The sequence below is a fragment of the Bombina bombina genome, chromosome 4, assembly GCF_027579735.1.
Source record: "Bombina bombina isolate aBomBom1 chromosome 4, aBomBom1.pri, whole genome shotgun sequence".
NCBI classification, from domain to species: Eukaryota; Metazoa; Chordata; class Amphibia; order Anura; family Bombinatoridae; genus Bombina; species Bombina bombina.
The window spans coordinates 920,182,102-920,205,663 of record NC_069502.1 but is presented as its reverse complement, the minus strand read 5'-3'; the positions used below and the strand labels follow the sequence as shown (position 1 = coordinate 920,205,663).

The window sequence follows — 23,562 nt, the reverse complement described above, 5'->3', positions numbered from 1 at the left end:
GCGAGAGTAGCCTATGTGTATAAATTGTGTAGTTCTGCGATTATTAATCATATATGCTGACAATATTGCAGTGTTGGTCTATCCCCATGTGTATACAGCATAAATATGGTATGGATATATCCTAGTTCCCCATATCAGGTAGCTGTATTCAAATTCAGCAAACTGAACCATAACAAAATCCCAGGGACAACATAGAATACATTGGTTACTACCCTGGCTTCGGCCGTGACAGGTAACAGCATTGCTGATGCCTGTTGGGGAGGGGTCTATGTTCAAATGTTACATAACCCTTCTGTCAATGTAGGGAAAGTCAAACCTATTCTGAGATCGGTACCAGAACAGTAGGTACTGAACTATCTCTAGGCCCCAGTGATCATCTCTGCTAATAATTAATTATGTCAAACTCAAAGTTGAATTCTCTAGGTATCAGGCTATCCAATTTATGGATCCAAAAGACCTCCTGTCTGCTCAGAATCTTCAATTTGTCCCTACCTCTAGGTGGTCTCACTATCTGTTCTATAGCCTGCCACCTAAAGGACCCCACATTGCCATGATGTATTTCAATAAAATGTTTCTATAAAACTGAACATGATCTTTCACTAGAAATATGAGAGATGCTCCTTTATTCTGGTACCCACCTCCTGGGTCGTTCTACCAACATATTGTCTGGAGCAGATAGTACAGAAGATCAGACCACAAACCTGCAGGTGCAGTTGATACAGTCCCTTGTCTCAAACTCTGCCAAGCGGTCTGCTGAGTGGAATTTGTCGGTGACAACCACATGGTCACAGGAAACATAAGATCTTTTACCACACCTGAAGGTGCCTTTGTGACGTAACCATGAGCTTGCTGAATTGTCCTCTCTCAGGAGACTAGGAGACAAGAGGTTACCCAACAACAGATTTGTCCTATATATAAACCTGTAACTCTTCTCTACATATTGCCTCAACTGTGTGTCCCCCATTAGTATAGGTAGATTTCTATTAATGATGGAACACACTTCTCTATATTGATTAGATAAAGCTGTTACAAAAATGGGGCCCTTCTTGTCTCTCTGTCATTGCAGTCCAATTTTCTACCCTTAAACAGAGTATATCTGTCCTTCTTCTGTACTTGGGTGAAAGCTCCTCTCACCAGTCTCCTGGGGTATCCCCTATGTAGTAGCCATCTGGTCAGGTCACCACTATCCCTAAGAAAGTCCCCCTCTAAAGTACAATTTCATTTTAAACGCATAAATTGGCCTTTCACAATACCGCAAAACAAATGTCTGGGGTGACTGCTTCTGAAATGCAGGAGGGAGTTACCTGTTATAGGTTTCCTATAAAGGGTGGAGATAACTCTTGCCTGAACTTCATCAGACATAAGAGTTATATTATTATTATTTATTTGTATAGCGCCGCCAAACAAAATTTTTGCTAAAAATACAAAACATAAAACTAAACAAATTTAGTACAGGAGGAAGAGGGCTCTGTTCCGGAGAGCTCACAGCCTACAGGTTTAGGGTGCAGAGACATAAGGTTGGGGTTGCTTGTTACATCAGTTGTAGTTGCAGTAGTGAGTCAGACAGTTCATGTATTAGTTTGGTTCAGGTGAGGGATGAAGGAGATATGGTACACCTCTCTGAATAGGTGGTTTTTCATGGAGCGTCTGAAGCGATACAAGATTTGAGACAGTCTTATGGAGTGAGGTAGAAAGTTCCAGAGGACAGGAGCAGTATGTGCGAAGTCTTGGAGGCAGGAGTGGGACGTAGAGATTACAGGAGTGGGGAGACGTAGGCCAGAGGTTGATCGAAGAGGACGGGATGGGAAATATTTCACGATAAGAGAGGAAATATAGTTGGGAGTTAGACTGTTTAATGCTTTGTAAGTTAGGGTTAATAAACTGTATTCTGGAGTCTATGGGTACCCAGTGTAGAGACTGGCAGAGTGGAGTCGCTGATGTAGATTGGCGACTTAGGTGGATGAGTCTAGCAGAAGCATTTATAATAGAATGGAGGGAGGAGAGGCGGTGTTTTGGAAGGCCATTTCAGAGTAGGTTGCAATAATCAATGAGTGACAAAATGAGGGAATGAATAAGTATTTTTGTTGTTTTTTGAATAAAGAAGGGACGAATTCTGGAAATGTTGCGTAGGTGTGAACAGCAGGATTTGGTACGCACTTGTATATGTGGGTTGAATGTGAGCTATGAGTCTAGTGTGACCCCAAGACAGCTGTTGAGAATAGAGTCTCCAACTGTCAGATAAATGTCAGGTGTTGGATGTCTCAAAGAGGGGGGAATAAGAAGCAGCTAAGTTTTGGACCGATTGAGTTAGAGGTAGTGTGAAGACATCCAAGAGTAAATTGCAGAGAGGCAATTGGAAATCTGGTTGAGTAAAGAGGGAGAGATATCAGGAGAGGAAAGATAGATTTGGGTATCATCAGCATATAAGTGGTTCTGGAATCCAAAGGAGGCTATAAGTTTTCCAAGGGTGGATGTAGAGAGAGAGAAAATCAAAAGACCCAAGACAGAGCCTTGCAGTACTCCAACTGAGAGAGGCATAGGATCGCAAGATATAATGTTAAAGGAAACTGAAAAAGAGCGGTTTGAAAGATATGAGGCAAACCAGGAGAGGGCTTTGTCTCGGATGTCAAATGAATGTAGTATTTTTAGGAGGAGAGGATGGTCGACTGTGTCAAAAGCAGCGGATAGGTCAAGAATAATTAGTAAGGAGTAGTGGCCTTTGGCTTTAGCTAATAACAGGTCATTTGTTACTTTAGCAAGAGCAGTTTCTGTTGAGTGTTTAGGGCGTAAACCAGATTGTAGTGGATCAAGTAAGGAGTTAGTTGTGAGAAATTGAGTTAGTCGATTGTAGACCAGTCATTCCAATAATTTTGAAGCAAAGGGAAGTAAGGAGACCGGTCGATAGTTAGAAGTGGTTGAGGGGTCAAGCGAAGGCTTCTTTAGGATTGGTATGACTGACGGATGCTTGAATGTATCCGGAAATGTGCCAGCGGTGAGAGATTGGTTAAAGAGATAGGGTAGGGGTTAGTGAAGCAGAGAGGGAGGGAAGAAGTTCTTAAGGAATAGGGTCAAGTGGGCAGGTTGTGAGATGAGCCAAGGATAGGAGTACAGAGACATCTTCCTCTGTTACAGGGGGGAAGTAGCATAGTGTTTTGTTAATAGAAGGGGTGGGTAGGATTGCTGGGTTTGAAGGGTGTGAGGGGCAGATCTCTTTTCTAATTGTGTCAATTTTATTTTTGAAGTAATAGCAATAATCTGAGCAGTGAGGTTAGTAGTGGGCAGGGGTGCAGGTGGACATAAAAGGGAGTTAAAGGTTGAGAACAACTTTCTGGGGTTGGATGCATGAGATGAGACAAGGGAGGAAAAAAGAGTTGTTTGGCCAGGCTGAGCACAGAGTTGTAGGATTTAAGGATGAATTTATAATGCCGGAAATCAGCACAGGTGCAGGATTTCCTCCACTGCCGTTCAGCAGCCCATGAAATTTGCTGAAGATATCTGGTCTGTTTGGTGTGCCACGGTTGCCGTCGAGTGATTGATATATGATGAACAGTGGAGGGTACAGCTTTTTCAAGTGTTGATTTTAGTGCCGAATTATACTGTAAAGCAATGAAGTTTGGGCAAGAGAGGGATGAAATGTTGCAGAGCAGAGGATTCAGTTGCGTGGAAAAGTCTGTGAGATCCAAGTCTTTTAAATTCCTGTAAGGTAGCAGTTTCTTGGGGGCTTGCAAAGATGTAGCAGGTAGAGTAAGAGAGAAAGTTAGTAGATGGTGGTCAGAGAGAGGAAAGGGGAAGTTAAGAAAGATGGAAACGGCACAGAGATTAGTGAAGACCAGGTCTATGGAGTTGCCTTCACAGTGGGTTGGAGATGTTGTCCACTGGGACAGGTCAAAAGAGGTAGTAAGGAATAGAAGTTTAGAGGCAGCAGGCATGTTAGGATTAACAATGGGTATGTTGAAGTCCCCTAAGATGAGAAAAGGGACATTAGAAGAGAGAAAATGTGGAAGCCAGGCTTCAAAGTGGTCCAGAAATTGTGATGCTGGACCAGGGGGCCGATAAATAACTGCAACAAGAAGAGCTAGAGGGGAGAAGAGGTGAATAGTATGAACTTCAAAAGATGAAAAGGAAAGAGAGGGGGGTGAAGGAATGCAGTGAAAGGTACTGTGTGGAGACAGGAGCATTCTTACTCCCCCTCCTTGTCTGTCTCCTGGCCTCGGAGTGTGACTGAAGTGCAGGCCGCCATAGGACAGAGAGGCTACAGCAGTTGTGTTATAGGAGGAAAGCCAAGTTTCAGTGAGGGCTAACAGGTTAAGTGAACGTGAGATAAATAGGTTATGAATAGATGTAAGCTTATTGCATACAGAGCATGCATTCCAAAGGGCACAAGAGAATTGGGGTGTGCTAACAGAGGTGCAGTTAATGAGGTTAAGAGGGTTACGTGGGCAAGGTATATGAGGTGTTATTTGGCATAGTGAGCTGATGGAAGCAGAGGGTGGACCTGGGTTAGGTGAGACATCCCCAGCTGCAAGAAGAAGAAAGGTGGTGATAGAAAGGAGATGAGAATGTGTCATATGTGAGTGTTTAAGTTTAGGATCAGTGAAGCATGGCTGGCTGAGGAATGTGAGATAGGAATAGAGTTCATGTGTGCTGTAGAGGGGGGAAGGTAGAAGAGAAGGATAAATAGGATATTACATCCAAGAAATGAATGGTCTTCTTGTTCCATTCAAAGGTAAAGCTAATCTCCACGTCATTGTTGTTCAGATAATAAACAAAAGCCCCAGCTGAATCTTGATCACCAAACGACCAAGATATCATCAATATATCTTACATAGCTGATGATCTGGGGAATGAAAAGGTTTTATACACTGGATATAGAGAAGAGAGACAGAACTGCACCAAAATAAGATGCAGTTCAAAGACCAGGATATAAAGCAAAACACACTATAATAATAAATTAAGTACTCTAGTAAGTCAAAAAAAATTGCAATTTATTTAATAACAAATTTCTAAGTAATAAACATCAAACAATAAATGATTGCTTTAGTAACTTTCAATTAAGAAATACAGCAGCAAAAAACACGTAACAACACCCCCACATATACACACAAAGGACAAACAGACAATTCACATGGGCCCCACTTGCAACACAGAACTAAACCTAAGCCGGCAAATAAAAGTTTATAGCGGAAAACTTTCTCATGAAGATGGAAAATGACATGACATGACAGCAAACCAATGCAGTGAATGGATGACTGATGCTGATAACAAGGAGTAATCAATATGAACTGTTCATTATTGTGGATAATGAATGAAAAGATGGATTGGATGAATTAAATGGTTAGTGATGAAGATGACCATACATCCAGTGACTTAGGTGAAGTTGCAGGTGTAGAATACAAAAACAAAACAGCAGCCAGTATATCAATAACAAAATAGGTGGAGAAGTGTGGCGGACGTGTTACAAATAAAAGTTCAAGTGAAAGTTCCTGTTGGGGGCGAGTACATAGCAAGAAGGTAAGGCACATAGAAGGCACAACACAATACTCAAATTCATATCATTCCTATATCATTATAAAACACAGTGTATACACACACTTGAAGTCATTATACAAAAATAATGATATTAGGTTTATATTGTTAATAAATATAATAAAGAATGTACATGCCTATTAAGAATTCATCTCAGAAGTAAAATACTATTAGAAATTCAAGTAATATCACTAACTGGACCCAGGTTCTCAGCTTGATTTAATTGTTGAATGAATTATCTGGAAAAAAAATAGTTTTGCGCCAATTTGGAAGTATAAAAAGCTGAAATCAAGTCAGCATATAAAGACAACTTCCTAAGTATAATATAAAACAAAACTTTAATATCTCTTTGCTGCAACGCGTTTCTCAACTACTCAATGGTCGTTTCATCAAGCAAATACAAGAAACGAGCAGTATGTTCATTTATTATTTTTTTAAATACATAGTTAAAAGCTAATAAAAAGATATAAATGAATAATCTTCAAATATAATACGTCTGTCATAGCATCATTGTTCAAATTTTAATTTGCAATGTATGAATAAAAATGTCACAAACAAAATACCTTGTTATCCATATGCACATGTTTACATGTCTACAAAAGCAAATGTATAAAAATTGAGGGTGTGAATGATTGTGCAAATGTGGTGTTTTGTGATCTGATTGTGTCCTTTTGTGATAGTGCCCGATCAAATCTGACATGTACTGGCAATCGAACCATCTAATATGTGTGTTCGTTAACGATGGTTCTCTAATTTCTTTGTTCCTTCTAAACTCTTATGCAAGCTTGGAATACACAGATTCAGATGGGTATTTGTGACCACATTAAAGGGCCCTTTATGCAGGTTTAGCATATGTACGTATGGAAATTGGTGTTCATAACATCAATTAAAGGGCCAACATCCATTTGGCCTAGGCTGTGTTTTCCTGTAGGATTGGAATTCATTTTAGTATAAATGATTGATCTCGTACCCTGAAGGATATATTTGTATCATTAAGTGAAGTAGTCTTCCATTATTTTATATGTATAAAATAGGCACAAGTTGTCCATAAAAATTACCCACAATAATTATACTAAGTATATAAAATTAAAAATTATTTCATATGGAATTAAGAAAAGAGTGAGATGATTCTGTGTGTTATCTACCTTTGAAAATATGGCCTCCGCCAACATTAGAACACAAAAAAATAATAATGAACACTAAAGAGATGGTGTTATCCGGTGTATATTAAGGTGATATCTGCCTCGAAATAGCATCAGTCCCTAAGCAATATTCCTTTGTCTGAGCTATTATGCAGTGAGTGTAGTGTATCATATGGAATGTGTATGTTGGTGCATGAATCTAGTTATTATCTGTTGTGATATATCTTAATGGATCGACTAAGTATTCTGTAAATTCATGAAGATGGTGATATCTCTATTAGGGGGGGCATAGATAATGTGTTATAGAAATCACTAAAGTTTAAGATACAGTCAATGGGTAAAAAAATGATATATGGATGTATTGCTATTGTGTTTTGTTAAACAATGATTAGGAATACTATGTTTAATTTTAACTTTTTGACAATTTTTACAATTTCGGTAATGTTCTCCCTATCTTGTTCTGATTTTCCTAGAGGTGCGGCCTACATATTGCAGGCCACATAAGCATTCAATAAGATATACAACACAAATGGAATCACAGTTGCATTTGCCTGATGAAACAACCAATGAGCGGTCGAGAAACGTGTTGCAGAAAAGAGATATTAACCCTTTTTTTTTCAATTCCCTTCCCTTATGGACCAGGGCTATATTTACATTTCTGCAGTGTTTGTGTTTAGCTGTAATTTTCCTCTTACTCATTTACTGTACCCACACATATTATATACCATTTTTCTCGCCATTAAATGGACTTTCTAAAGAAACCATTATTTTCATTGTATCTTATAATTTACTTTTACATTTTTTTTTATAAAATATGAGGAAACAATGGAAAAAAACACACCTTTTCTAACTTTGATCCCCAAAATCTGTTACACATCTACAACCACCAAAAAAAAAACCATGCTAAATATATATATTATAGAAAACATTAGTGCAGTCTAACTACTAGTGTTGTAGGAGGTATATGTGAGCTCAGGACTGAAGTTATTTAGCAGGAGTGTAGTGTCACATAGAAGCAGCGTGTTACAAGGTTAATTACAATGCCTAGTTTTTTTTACTTGTATACTGACAAAAAATTCCTGCCACTTTGGAAATAGTAATTTCATATGCCACTATAAATTGACTACACACCCATTTTAAGCCTATATAAATAAGCAGAGGAAAACATAAAACACAAAAAATAAATAAAAAAAATAAGTAAATACAACAAAAGAATATAGTTATAATAACTATAACAGCTATCTAGAAAAATAAAACTGTGCACGTTGTGAGGTAAAAGAGCTCCTAATAACGATGCAGAAATATTAAAATATGACATTAACTTTTACCAAAAATTGTTAAAAAATCTTTAGAGACAGTGCTGCTCTCTGTATAATTAATGCATCTATATGGGCATTGCAGAGTCAAATCAAATCTGTGTTTTAAGCTCTATAGCGGGTTACCTCTCATGAAAGTGACATAGATAAACTGACCCGCAGTGGTTTTATCCATATTTACAGTTAGCCAATGCCCATTGACTTGCAAATGTGTCTTAGATTGTCCTCCACGTGGGGGCTAAGGCTGTATGCATCCGTAAACGGCACTGCTTTGGTCATGTGTGCTATCTGAATCACTAATAGTATTGATCCTCTGAATGATACGTTGCTGTATATCTGGCAAATAGTATGAGAGAGTGTGGTCTTCAATGATTGTTGAGAGGAAAAATAAGTGCCAGGATCGCATTGCAATGTAGGTATATTGCCTGTTGCCACATTGCTTCATATTAACACTTTATCTCCTGTATCTGTGATGGTCTCTTCTTCGTTGCTTTGTGGTGTGGACCAGTGATCCAATAAGCCGGTGTCTGGTAAAGTTGAATTATGGAGCTGTACCCATGTCTGTCCTTGTCATGGTCTCTCACTCTGTTTTGATTGATGCCTCTCTGGGGTCGAATAAGCACCACCATGGAATGACTCTGCTGATAGTTAGTGCCATTTCAAAGAAAGATGCGGGGGTTCCTGTCTTGAGTTTCGGTCAATAGTTGTTGTAATGTGAGTTCCAATTTATTCAGCGCCGGTAGCAGCAGTACCTTGAGGGATATGATCATGTCTTGGATTCCGAATGTCTTTTCGGTGGGAAAGGTGTCCATTTTTTTACTATTTCCATTTTTGCTGTATACAATGTGCTGTGCTGCAGCCAGTATAATATTATATAATATATATATATATATATATATATATATATAGTTCAATAAGCCAGCAGGTACACTCGTTGTATATCAAAGTGTTTTTTAATGCAAAGTTAACGTTTTCGGGGAATAACCTCATCCTCAGACTCTTGTGAACCAAAACAAGAGTCTGAGGATGGGGGTTAATCCCTGAAAATGTTAACTTTGCATTAAAAAACACTTTGATATATGGCGAGTGCACCTTCTGGATTATATATATATATATATATATATATATATATATATATATATATAATTATTTAGAATATGTGTGTATAAAAATGTATTTAATTTCATTTTTATTATTATTTGTATTTATTATTAAATATATATTTATAAATATGAAAATATGATACTGTTCATGTAAATACATACCTATACCTTTTACTCACACGTAAACCTTTTACTTTCAACGTAATATAAGCACAACCAGAAGAGTGCAAAAAGCCTACATTTAGCGCTATTAATGCGAGAGCAGGAGCGCTAAATAGCACTCCTCTCAAACTAGCCCTCTATTGGAAATTATAACAGAAAGAACTGGCTGAGAATTTGACTACACTGAAGAATTTTAAGCATTTGTTAAAATAAAATGTACAAAATTGTGTAGATTAGATATAACAACTTATTATAAGAATTATCTGTTTTATGGTCCTTTGTTATTCCTACCAGGAAGAGAGTTGTGAACTATATGAATATATCTGCACAATCTTGGCAACCCATAAGGGATTAAAGGCCTAATGTCGTGCGGGTGCGGCATGTACATATTACTTAACTCTATTTAAGAAATAAAGACACAACAACCAGATGGAGGTAAAACCGTGCAGATCGTTTTATTAATAAGAGGCACTACTTGTATGGTTTTATTATAAAGCATCAAGGCCTTCTTAAAACTCTTAACTATAACTAATTTACCTAGGTACGGGTAAATGACTATAAACTCTTAACTTTAACTTAACTGTTGAGTGGCAATGTCTAACTATATATAAACCCATATGAAGCGAGAAGTAGCCCCCAGGCAAACGGAAACAAAGCGGAGCCCGGCTACAACGCTGTACCAGATAGAAGGATAAAACTTGAGCTGTTCGAGTAGAGACCCCTCCCTTAGATCTGCAACATTGTGGCAAATCTAACCCTCAGCTCCACACACACTCCTCCTCCCTGAATCCTTAACCCTTAAGGAGTTCCAGGCTAATCAGGAGCCCTGCACTTTCATAAGGGATTGAAAGCCTAATGTTGTGCGGGTGCGGCATATACACATTACTTAACTCTATTTAAGAAATAAAGACACAACAACTAGATGGAGGTAAGAAAGTGCAGGTCATTTTATTTATAAGAGGCACTCCTTGTATGGTTTTATTATAAATCATCAAGGCCTTCTTAAAACTCTTAACTATAACTCATTTACCTAGGTACGGGTAAATGACTATAAACTCTTAACTTTAACTTAACTGTTGAGTGGCAATGTCTAACTATATATAAACCCATATGAAGCGAGAAGTAGCCCCCCAGGCAAACGGAAACAAAGCGGAGCCCAGCTACAACGCAGTACCAGATAGAAGGATAAAACTCGAGCTGTTCGAGTAGAGACCCCTCCCTTAGATCTGCAACATTGTGGCAAATCTAACCCTCAACTCCACACACACTCCTCCTCCCTGAATCCTTAACCCTTAAGGAGTTCCAGGCTAATCAGGAGCCCTGCACTTTCATAAGGGATTGAAAGCCTAATGTTGTGCGGGTGCGGCATGTACACATTACTTAACTCTATTTAAGAAATAAAGACACAACAACCAGATGGAGGTAAGAAAGTGCAGGTCATTTTATTAATAAGAGGCACTCCTTGTATGGTTTTATTATAAATCATCAAGGCCTTCTTAAAACTCTTAACTATAACTAATTTACCTAGGTACTGGTAAATGACTGTAAACTCTTAACTTTAACTTAACTGTTGAGCGGCAATGTCTAACTATATATAAACCCATATGAAGCGAGAAGCAGCCCCCCAGGCAAACAGAAACAAAGTGGAGCCTGGCTACAATGTGGTACAAGATAGAAGGATAAAACTCGAGCTGTTCGGCCCTTCGCAACCCAGGAGGCGCTTTCCCCAAGCACCCGCCTGGATTCGTCATGCCCCCTGCAATGGCCGTTACTCCTCCCTGCTTTCTATCTGCTGCCTGGGATGCTACCGCCCACCACAAGAAGATAACTGCCCTGACATATTCTTGCCGCCAACCACTAACCTGTAATGATAACTTAAACAGAATTCCCTTTTTTTTTTTTTTACACTATGACTGCTAGGGCCTTCTTAATATTAATGATAAATCTATCTAAACCCACTTCTGTCAAATGAACTCCATCTTTTCTGTAAAGACTTTTGTCCCCGGCCGAGATGTCAGAGTGCCTCACTACGAAACCTCCCAAATCTGAAACTATCTTGCCCATGTCCCTATTTATCTTTTTTCTGACCCCAAATGCTGCCTTATGACTTGCCATGTGCCTCCAATGCAATCAGGGAATGATATAAGACCACCCCACTTTCACACCAGGCAACCACGTATGCAGCCATCTGATATCAGCCCCCATGATATTAATTAACTCAAGGGTTGGCAAAGCACCCAGGTCGTTGCCCCCTAGATGTAACACTAAAATGTTTAGATGACCCCACCTCCGGTGAGCCTCCTGGATTAGTGCCGTTAGTTCGTGCCAGCAAAGCCCTCTGCGCCCTAGCCATCTGACGGATGCCCGGGAGAAGTGAAAGCCGAGCCGGCTCCCATCCGGGACTGCTAGAGCTCTGATCGAGACCCAATGAACAAACGAATGGCCGACGATCCAGACCTTTGGGGGGCCCTGCCTTTACCTGTAAAAACACAGCACCATGTTAAACAACACAAGCAACCAATCACAACCCCCGACTGCAACCCTACCCCAAGCGATCCCAACTCCTATCAATAGGCTGGTTCCTCTATGGGCCTAACATAGGTTTTGTAGTGCTGCGAACTCCACCACCCAAGTGCCTTAATCCTATCTGTTGACCAACCCAACGCGGCTGCAGTGGTTGCCGCGCCTACTCTAAAGGAATGGTGGGCAATATGCGCTGAGTCGAGCCCGGCGTTTGCTACTGCTTTAGCTAACACCCTGCAAAATTGAAACTTAGTTAGCCCTAGTCCATTATGGTGAATTAGGAATGGACCTCCCCCTACTGGACGTTGTGCCGCAAATGCGTTCAGTAGCACCACCGGGCATGCCCTGCAATCCCCCGATTTCGGGAGATGCACCCACGCTCCTTTCCCCTCCTGGTCAGTTTTTGACCTTGGTATGAATAGCAGTACCAACCCCTCAGATAGCCTGACATGCTGACTCTGCACTCCCACCTGCTTTACTTTGCCCGATGGGGAGACCAATTTGCATGGCGCCGTGAAATGCCAATGCAAACGCTGCCCTAAACAGCAAGACCTCATATGCATTCCGGCAAACCTCCTCCAAAACTTGCATCAATCTAATGAGGCGAGCCATGATAATAGGCTCCCTACTATCCCCTTTCTGTAACTCTCTGCGGCCCCATCCCCTTACAGACTGCCTGACCAGAAAGGTTCCCGTAAAGTCTCTCAACTGAAAGAGCTTGCTGAAGAAGGACAATGCTGCCAATTTCCCCTGTATAAGCGATTTCTTAATCGCCCTTTGTCACATGGACACCAGCCACTCTAAAAGTGTTACCTGTGAAGCCTGATGGCATGGTATCTGTTTACTCCTGCAGAATTCTTGCCACTCATTCCAATGCCTCATGTACGCCCTCCACATTGCGGGAGCCAACGAGGCCTGTACTAGCTCAAAGATGGATTCCCAGGGTAGCCGAGCTGCCAGAGATAAAACGGGCAAGGTATGCTGTGAGGAGATGCTCTAGAAGCCACCTTCCTGAATTCCTCCCACTTCCCCCTAGACAGCGCGTCCGCCATAACATTCTTTACCCCTGGCACGTGTTTTGCCGCAAAATGAATATTATACTGCAGGCAACATAGCACTAAATGCCTGAGCAGCCTAACCACTCCTGGTAAAGTAGCTGACAGGTGATTAATGGAATAAACCATGCTCTGATTATCGCACCAGAAAATCACTGCCCTATTAGTCAATTTGGCTGCCCACAGTTCTACTGCCACAATTATTGGGAAGAGTTCCAGGAAGCGCAGATTCCTGGTCAGACTGGCTTGTACCCAATCTGCGGGCCATGCCTCTGTTCTCCAGTCTTCTCCCAGCATCGCCCCATACCCCCCAGACCCAGCTGCATCCTTAAACAGATGGAGCGATTGATTCAATTCTTCTGGCTTTTGCCAAATGCAAATTCCATTGAACTCGGTGAGAAATACTTCCCATAACCCTAAGTCCTCCTTCATCTCCTCCGATATGGTAATTCTTGCCCTTTGAGGCTTAGATCCTCCCAGGTGCACCTCTAATCTTTGGTTGAAGACCCACCCCATGGGAATGACTCTCCCCGCGAAGTTCAACAGCCCCAACAGGGCCTGGAGTCCACGCATTGACATACATTGGGCTCTCCTAGTCCTGCGCACTGTATCTAGAAACCGTGCCAGCTTATCCTCAGGCAAGCGACAAAGATCCGCCACAGAGTCCAAAAGTCAATCTCGTACACAGGCCCTCCGATTTGTCTGCAGCCAGCGGCACTCCGAACTTGCTCATGAGGTCAGCCATTCCCCGCATTAGCATGGCACATTGGGTGGAATGCGGTTCCACCATCAACAGGAAATCATCCAAATAATGGGCAATATTACCTGAACCTGTATACTGCGACACTGCCCAGTGGAGGAATGAACTAAATGCCTCAAAATAGGCGCATGAAATTGAGCAGCCCATAGGGAGGCACATGTCCACATAGTATTCCCCGTTGAAGCGGCAACCCATTAGTCTAAAAGACGCTGGGTTGATGGGGAGGAGCCTAAAAGCCGATTCTATGTCAAGCTTCGCCAATAGTGCTCCCACTCCTGCCCCACGCACGATATCCACCACCGATTCAAATGATTGATATTGCACCGAGCTAAGCTCAGGTGCTATTGCATCATTCACAGAACTACCTTTTGGAAACGAAAGGTGTTGGATTAGGCAAAATTTTCCCTTTTCCTTCTTCGGGACCACCCCTAACGGGGACACGACCAAACTCTCCATTAGTGGGTGTGGGAAAGGCCCCGCCATGCGACCCAGACCCACTTCTTTATTCAATTTTTCCCTTACCACCTGTGGGAACTGATATGCAGACTTTAAATTATGATGCAATCGCGATCCTTTCACCCAGCCCTCCGCCGGGATAAGGAAACCCTCCCTTAGCCCCGACAGCAACAAATCTGCAGCTGCACGATCCGGATAACAAGCTAACCATGTTTCAAGGACCCCCACCCTCAATGGGGTAACTGCCCTTCCCAGCTGCTGCTGATTTTCCGCCCCAACGTTCGCCAGGTGGGTCTCTGCTTCTTGGAGCATTCGATACCCGGATGCTGTCCCCCGCAATATCGGCAGACGTGCTGAAAGGAACAGGTAGTTACCTTCTCACACACCTTTTCCTGGTACTTCCAGCACCCCCACCCTTTTCTGCGGTTCCTAAGCCCCGTCCGAAAGGACTGAACGCCTGCCACAGGAGGAGGGGCAGCCGCCACCTCCGGTCCCAGCTTCGACCATAGGGACATTTCAATGGAGCCAAAAGATAGGGCTGAGTTCGCCGCCATTTTCCTACGGTATCCCATGTCATAATCCCTCCAAGCACCTTCCCTATGGCATTTGTATACCCACCAGCGGTAGTGTGGCGGTAGGCTCCGGTGCTGCCTGTGACGCTGACCCACATATGGGACCACCGCCACAGGCAAGCACCGCATGATGACCCTCTGCTGATGGCACTCTATCATCCAAAGAGCCCTGAGGCGGATTGATGTGGGGCATAGCGGATCCGGGACCCGACGTAGGCCCGCAACCCGGGACAGGCCCAAGGCCGGATGCAGGCCCAGGGGCTACAAAAACCGGGCCTAACACTGCAGACAGGGATTGAACCAGCGACCACACGGTCGCTAGCTGTCCCTGCTGCAGAGCCCCTAAATTGAAAGGGGATTGATAAAATGAAGGGGGCCCCGCACCTGAACCATTGAGGCCTACTATCCCGGCCCCAGAGGTATCCTGACTGGCACTAGGCCCAATTGCAACCATAACCCCCTCTCCCACCACTGAACCACATGAATCCTGTGGGCCCCTAAACCCTGCAGAGGCCTCTGCTGGGTGTTCTAATCCCTCCATAGTACCACTAATGGATAGATGGTACTGAAGGGATGGCCTAGTCTCAGTGAGGACTCTTGGGTCCTAGGGGAAGGGGGTACAATTTCATGGTCATTCATCTCTTTTTCCCTAGGTGTTCTGCGTCCTGACGATGAAGCCTCATCCCTGAACCGCAGTGGAGGAAGAGAAGATCTGTGAGACCTATCCATGTTGAAGCAAGGAAAATCTCTCAGCTACGTGAAGATCAGTGATGATCCTGAACAGAAAGAGGGCCTCAAACTCCCAGAATCCCCTTCTTAACTGTGAGTAGAGACCCCTCCCTTTGATCTGCAACATTGTTGCAAATCTAACCCTCAGCTTCACACACACTCCTCCTCCCTAGATCCTTAACCCTTACGTCGTTCCAGGCTAATCAGGAGCCCTGCACTTTTATTTTGAATTTCTCTGGGTCATGTATCATACTTAAAAAGTTTGATATTCTGTACAAATTGAAATAAATCTTGATTTTAATATTTCGGCAATTGCATTTTAAAAATAGTGTATTAAGGAAAATCGAATTCTGCGAGAGAAATAGTTTTGATTAATAGTTAATTGGAGAAAAGGAAAATTACTTGAAAGGAATGGTTGAAATGGTTAATTGTGTCATGGTTAACTAGCAGATTATATTAGAATCTATTATAAACTGATCAGATTGTTTTAATGACTTATGTATTCATAAAAATAGACATTGCTGTACTTAAATAAATAAATATATATATATATATATATATATATATATATATCTATGATGTAAAGATACGATGATGTTCCTAGAACAGTTACAAGAGGCAGTAGAGAGATACAATATGGAAAAAATATGTGAAATAATATCCTGAAAAAATATGGGAGTAATACAAAACCACAGTCTGGTCTGTGACAAGAAGGACATGATACATCCTGGGAATTATAGAGCCATACCATCACCCAGAGGGACTTTTGCATTGAATGCAGGAACCATAATTTATGCTTATTTTAATTTTTATTTCCTTTTTTTTGTGATCCTTACTGAAGTAGCAATATTCAATAAGGGGTTAAGTATGGAATGTGTGGTAACATTGTTTTAGCAAACTAAGGTTCATGGAGTGAATGACCTAGTTACAGCTAGCTAGTCAACTATAACTGGGGGGATTCTATCATTGGGTTGCCTATTGATATAACTAGGAGTTTACAAAGCTTAGGGTTCTTACATATAATTTATAATTATGTGATTAGGGATCTCCTACTCTTAATATACCCAACATACATTATCACCCTGGAAAGTGTATATACATTGCAATCCTGAGAAATATGTCCGCATTATTTAGGTGTAATCTAGCAATCTTTAAAGGTATTCCTTACCCAAAAGAAGTAGGGATGACATTTTAATGCAGCAGTGTATAACTTTAAATTTTCAGCTTAAATCTAAAACTACACGCTACTAAAGTAAGCAATGTATTTTCTTATTTTTTTGATTTTCTTAAACACATATGTGTATGAGTAAATATTGCACTGTTCAAAGTTCATAGGTTACCACACGAATTTACTACAAACGGCTTTTGAATAAGTCTTTTCAGTCTGCGAGTGGGGCACGATTTGTGTATATAGGTTGCCATGGCAACGCGCAACCAGTTGTGGAATAACACTTATTTGTGGCACAGGCTCTGATTTTTCAGATTAATAGTATCTGCACTCACACATGTTGTTATTATGTAACACCCTGTGGACACGCTTTGAAATCTTTGATTCACTTCACACAATTCATTGTATTAATATCGTCAATATTGTTAGCAATATTTGTCTTCCGGAAGTGATGTTGCACACCACTTCCGGTTCTTATCGCCGGTGGAACGCAGTATGCGTTCCAATATCGGCAGTTTGGCGCCAAGGGAAAGGGGAATGGTTTTGAATGTTAATTGTAAGTATGACACTATTTATTTTGTGTTTTGTGTTTAATTCACTATGCTGATGAAGGAGGCAAGTCCTCCGAAAACGTTACATTAATAAAGTAACTCTTGCTGTGAAAGACCTGAGAGTGCACTTCATTTTGGCTGCTATTTGTTGTTTAAAGTTGCACCCAGGCAGTTTTCCACTTGTGGGTAAGATCTGGAATTTTGGATATATATATATATATATATTGCGAGGTGTGACGACCCTAGTTAACCAATCCTGCATCAGTCACTTATTTGGCACAGAAAGGGGTAACGGACCCTTTCCATCTTAACCAATTTGTCACAGTCTAGCCACTATAGGTAAGCAAGTGACTTGGTTCAGTGGGTGAATGGGTTAAAACATTCTAATCTCTAGTCTGTGCTAGATCTAAAAAAATGCCCAAAATTCCCCTTTAATGTTACCTACACTAGAGTGCTGCCAACACTTAAGATTTATTAGATGGGAAATCTTAAGGAAAACCCAGAATAACAAATTAAAATCCCTGAATACAATTTAGCAGAAATTAAGATAAATAAAAACTCAGTATTAATCTCTTTCAGTAACGTGGTTCAAATAATAGTAAAAGGCAAAACTTAATAAAGGAATATTTATTATAAGCCCAAAACGAATAACAGTGCATTGTTATAACAAACAAAAAAAGTTAAACAATTTCTACATAAGCAAGTCTTTTTTTTAATAAAAAGGATAAATAACAGAAACCTGTAACTTTTCCTGAAGCCATATAGTTTTCTGTTTACAGGGAAATGGGAAAAGGACTTTGCCAGATATACTGTTATGCACAGTTTCCAATGTAACATGACAAAGTTGTGTAACTCTCACAATTATATACAGGACAACATCATCTCAGATTCTTAAGCCTGCCTCTCTGGGCTAAAAAAGGGTGAGATAGTCCTCCCCACGACCTTGCATTCTAATGTAGAACAAATCCTGAATTTATTCCAGTAACATAACATTTGTAAGATACACTTAAGTTACAGCTACCCCAACATAGTTTGTAGGCCTCAGGGAACATTTTGATACAAAACACCACAGGGCCTATTTATCAAATCATCAACTATGTTGCATTTGCAAGCGTCAATACGCTTGCGAGACATTGCTGCCGTGGATCTGAATACGATCTCCTTATTTATAAAAAAAAAGTCAAACACACGCTTGTCAAGTACAGTGCGGACTGGTGTTAACTAATATTCATCGATGTCGCAGTTATTCGGGTTTTTCCCAACTTTATTTATACCATTTCATTACTGTCCATCAACAAACACATTTCTCTAAAGCTAATCTTTTATTTTTCATCTGTTAATGTCCAAGAAATAGATTGCTTTATACCTCAACAAACAATATCCCATAGTTATTTTTATATTGATTTATTATATAATACTTTCACATAAATTAATATGTATTTGCATTTCTAGGAGTCATATTTTTTATTTATTTTTTAAATTATTATTAATGCTAGAATTTTTTACATATATCCTTGCACATACGTGTGTGTATGTATGTATGTATATGTGTGTGTGTGTGTGTGTGTGCGTGTTTGTGTGTGTGTATATATATATATATATATATATATATATATGTGCGTGTGTGTTATGTCAGAAATCTTTTGCAAACATATTTACATGTCCCTAAGTTCCTTTTTTTGTTCTAAATAATGTTGTGTGTCATATCTCTGTTTATTTATACCAATATATGTATATATTGTAAATGTATTAGTCTGAGCAGTAATAATTGCAAATATAACATGTAATCAGAGTATCATATGTATTTATTTGCAATCAATAGATATTTTAAAGGGATAGGAAAGTAAACATTTAAGTTGCACTAGTGGGATCTAGCTGCTAATTGGTGCTTGCACACATTTGTCTCTTGTGATTGGCTAAATAGATGTGTTCAGCTAGCTGCCAGTAGTGCAATTCTGTTTCCTGAATGAAGCAAATTTGATAATAGAAGTAAATTGGAAAGTTGTTTAAAATCATATGTTCTATCCAAATCATGAGAGAATATGTTGGGGTTTCCTGTCCCTTTAAAGTGAAGGTCAATTTTGATGAATTAGTGCCCGGTTTTTAATAATCCTATTAAAAACAAGGGCACTTTAATTAATCAAAATTGACATTTCACTCTATTTTTTTTTTCCAAAAACTTAACTTTTCATTCTGGCACCTGCTCCAGCGATTCCCATAGCCGTCGGAAGCCTCTGCAGACATCAGAAAGGATGAATCCGGCTTCCTCCAATCACGGCTTCCCACCCAGGGGAATCTTGGCCTGATGCAATGCCCTGATTGGAGGAAGCTGGATTCGTCATTTTGGACCCGCGAAGGTGGCTTGCGACGGGCGGAGGAAGTGCTGGAGCGGCTGCCAGGATTAATAGGTACGTTTTTGAAGAAAACGAGTGAAATGTCAATTTTGATTAATTAAAGTGCCTTTGTTTTTAATAGGATTATTAAAAAACGGGCACTAATTCTTCAAAATTGACCTTCACTTTAAGAGCTGGGCCAGGTTTCTCTCTGCACCTGTCTAACCCCTCCTGATTGCAATTTATTTTTAAAAAAACACCCCTTCACAGGTGTTATAAAATGGGCTGGCATATAAGAAGACATTTCTAACTGAAAAAGAAATTCAAGAGAAGGAAGAAATACACTGAAAATTACATGACAGTAAAGAGGTGATTTTAATTTCTGCTGTATTTGAATCATGACAGTTTAATGTAAGGTGGGCTATCCCTTTGAGCTATCAGCTTAAGATTCTATTGAATCAAACATCAATTTGAATTTTAAAATCATTGTCTAAAATATTAGTGTCCTAATGTCAGCATCATTGTTTATCTTTAATACTAATTTCACATATACATAGTTTCAAAGTATAATACACAATGTAACAAATGGCACTTACAAGTTCTGATGAGTGATCAATGACACAGGTATCGAGCAATTTCATTAGTTAGTGATAGTTTATAATGTGTATTTGAATCAGATTGGCAGATGTCATAAATCATGTGATTATGCATATTCCAATCAAAAGTGGTGGACAAATTCACTAGTGTGTGGGTTATTTAGGAGTTTGTGTCATAATAGGTGCTAAAAGTGTTGAGTCAAATATGGCGCAAAGTGGAGAGTGGGACTTGTATTACATGGCTTAATCATGGTGCACATAGATTTTTCCCAAAAAATAAAAAGGAAGTTAGCTATATTATGTTGCGTATTTATTTCATTTTTATCTCTATCAGTACAACAAGTTTGGGGCAAAACTTTGCATCGAATATGTAGAAATAATATTGTCCCCTTGCTTTGTAATGAGAGACAAATTTGTAGCATAATCCATAAGTAGTAATGCATTTTTATTCCTATATCTACTAGTGCACCAAATGTGGAGCAATAATATTGTTTGATTTAGAAAGGGTATATAATTTTAATAGTTTCTAATGTACTTTTATTATTTATGTAATATACTTCATTCTCTTGCAGCATTGAACATAAGCTTTCTGTGTTTTCAGACTCCCATTGAGTTCTATGGCATCCGCGACCTCAAGGGTGGCGGATTGAAAACTAGGTACGCTGAGTCTGAAAAGATGCAAGAGTAAATGTAGAATTTTTGATAACTTTGTCAGCTTCAAATAGTGTCGAATAGGAGGGCGAATGAACACGATTCAGCTCAAATACCATGGTTTTTAACTCGCATTGATCTGCGTCGGATTGATTATTTTTTGTCACAAATTTCAACGTGTGCCGATCTTGACGCTTTGATAACTACGGCAGATCAATCTTGCGACATTTACGATGCAAAATTGCAGCGTATTTTCAGTTGATGCTTTGATAAATAGGCCCCCATATCTTTTGCCTTCTTTATTTATTTATTATTTATATATTTAGAACATAAGCTAAAAAGTTAACCCTTTACAACTAAAATCAAGAGGCCTTCATGACATGGAACATGTCACAAATAGATTTATGGGAATTTTCCTTATCTGACAGTGGGGATTCTGTACTTATGAATGAAGTGTGGTATTTCTTATTCACAATATATATTTTGTGTATATATATATTTAAGTATGACCTTTTTACTAAATGTTGTTTTATACATAACCATGATTTTAAATACCAGCCTTATATTTGTTTTACAGGCACCCAAAGTGGTATCTTCTGCTAACAAGATGCTAATTGTTCTTTTGCTTCATTTGTTCATTATATGCAATGAGGCTCAAGATATTTTATTTGGACAAAAAAAGTACACAGAATATCAAGTTGGAAATATGAATTTGATCATTACTGTTCCACATGGCGGGTCAATACAGCCTAGTGAAATACCCTCTCGAGATGCTGGTTGCTGGGACAAGGTTACCTCTACTTGCATTTACACCCATTCCTGTCCATCAGGAACAGCTAAAGACTCTGTTAACTGTAAGGTTACTACCGTAAAAGATTTATATACTTTAGAATTAGCTTTAACTTTGGCCAAAGAAATATGTAATCTTACTTCTGGTTTATGCCCACACATTATCATCAATCATCTATCAAGAACTAAGCTAGATCCTAACAGAGATAAAGAAGAGGCATCATTTGGCGTCCCTCAAGCAGAGCAAGCTTGGAATGAATTTATGGACTTTATCCATATGGCAAAATCAAATATATCAAAAGGACTACTTATTGACATTCATGGCCAGTCTCATCCTGAGCAATGGATTGAACTAGGTTATACTATATCAAGAGCAAACTTAGATTCTAGTAAATTTTCAGCAAAAGATTCTTCTACTTATTCTTTATCCAATGATCTTTATAATGTTCCATTTGAAACATTGCTTAGGGGAAATAGAAGTTTTGGAAAATTTATAGAAGAGCAGAATCAAAAATATGTATGTGTCCCTTCACCAACTAATCCAGGACCCAATGGTGGTAATTATTTTTCAGGAGGTTATATAATCCAAACACACGGATCTAAAAGTCATGGTAAAGTTGATGCAATTCAGATTGAGCTGCCGAAATGGATCAGGGAAATCGATGAGCGTCCTAGGTTTTGTGCTGCTTTAGCAAAGGCTATAAAAAACTTCTTCCAATCTAACTATGAAAATTCAGAAATAATGAATCAAAAGAGTTTAAAGACAAAAATTCCCAAATAATTTTTTTTATTTTTTTTTAAAGGTGTGTCATGCAGCTAACCTATTTAGATGTCCATAACTAATGGGTCCTGCAAATTAACTATACAAAAAATGTATATCTCATTAATTAGCTTTGCAGAAGAATACAATTCAGTAAAACTGAGCACATCTGATTATACCCAACGAGAAAATTAATAACAGCAAAAGGAAAATGTGGGGATCTGCAGCAAATAATTTTTACTTGCCTCTGGTACAATATTCTGACATAAATCAAACAAACAAGAAGAGGGAGTTAAAACTGCACAAATTCAAAGGATATCATGAATAGCCTAGGTACAAACAAATCTTTCTGTTTCAAACAATATGTGGCACAGTTGCAATCGGAAAATAATTAAAAAAATTAGATTGAGTATTCTATGTAAAAAAAAAATAACAACAAAAAACAGAAGCAGGATGTTAAATATCTTTTGGGATGATAAATACAAGCAATAAAAATATATGTGTACTTGTCTGACATTGTGCATTATTGTTTGATAATTCTATACAAAATAATGAGTAATTAGAAAATGATAAAGACCTTGATTACTAGTTATGTGCATTTATAAAGATTACAGATGTTATATATAAATGCAGGAACATGAATAGATGGACATCCCTATTGATTACATTTTCTGTCTGGGTGTTTCTTATTCAAAGTAACCATACCCGTATTTATGTATTCATTATTTTTTTTCTCAGACATCCATAAATCCTTTTGTATTAATAGCCTGGAAATTTAGACTTGGGTGATCTTAATATAATGGTGAAAGTGATATAAAGAATTATAGTAACAGAGTAATTGAGGTTGAAAAAAAATGCAATTTCCTCCCTGTTTTTATAGTCTACTTACGAACAAAGAAATAATTTGAGATTAGAATATAAACTGTTAACAGTAAAACAACTTTACAATAGATGATGCAATTTATTTTGCCAAATTACTGTAATTGTGGGTTTTCTAGTTGATACATACTCTAGACTTCACAAGCATAACCCTCCCACATGTCTATCTCTTATTGTCCTCAGTAGTGATTAATAACAACCGCAAAGATTACAAATCGGAACTATTTACTTAAAAAAGCACATTGCTCCTCATGGGCGTGCAAATGAATCTTAAACTTTGATGTCAGATGGTGTCTGTTGAAACGGTTATAGTTTATTATTAAGATGGTTAAATTTATCAAACTACATTCAATTATTTAAGAAAAAAATATAATTATGAACAAAGGGTATAATATTAGCCACACCATATCAACTGAATAGATCTAAAGTTAAGACCTAATTGGGGGTATTCTAGACAAATAGAAAACACTTAGATGCAATAGCAATAACAA

The 23,562-nt window shown here is 39.1% G+C and overlaps 1 protein-coding gene across 1 annotated transcript in view; it reads left to right on the top strand.

Moving 5' to 3' along the window:
• The window catches only part of LOC128655704 (uncharacterized), a 39,799-nt gene extending 17,091 nt beyond the window's left edge, over positions 1-22,708 (top strand). The window contains exon 3 of the mRNA XM_053709280.1: positions 21,221-22,708. Within this exon, the coding sequence (XP_053565255.1) occupies positions 21,221-22,213 (993 nt within the window). The 3' untranslated portion in view covers positions 22,214-22,708. The remainder of the gene's footprint in view (positions 1-21,220) is intronic.
• Positions 22,709-23,562: the final 854 nt, after the last annotated feature.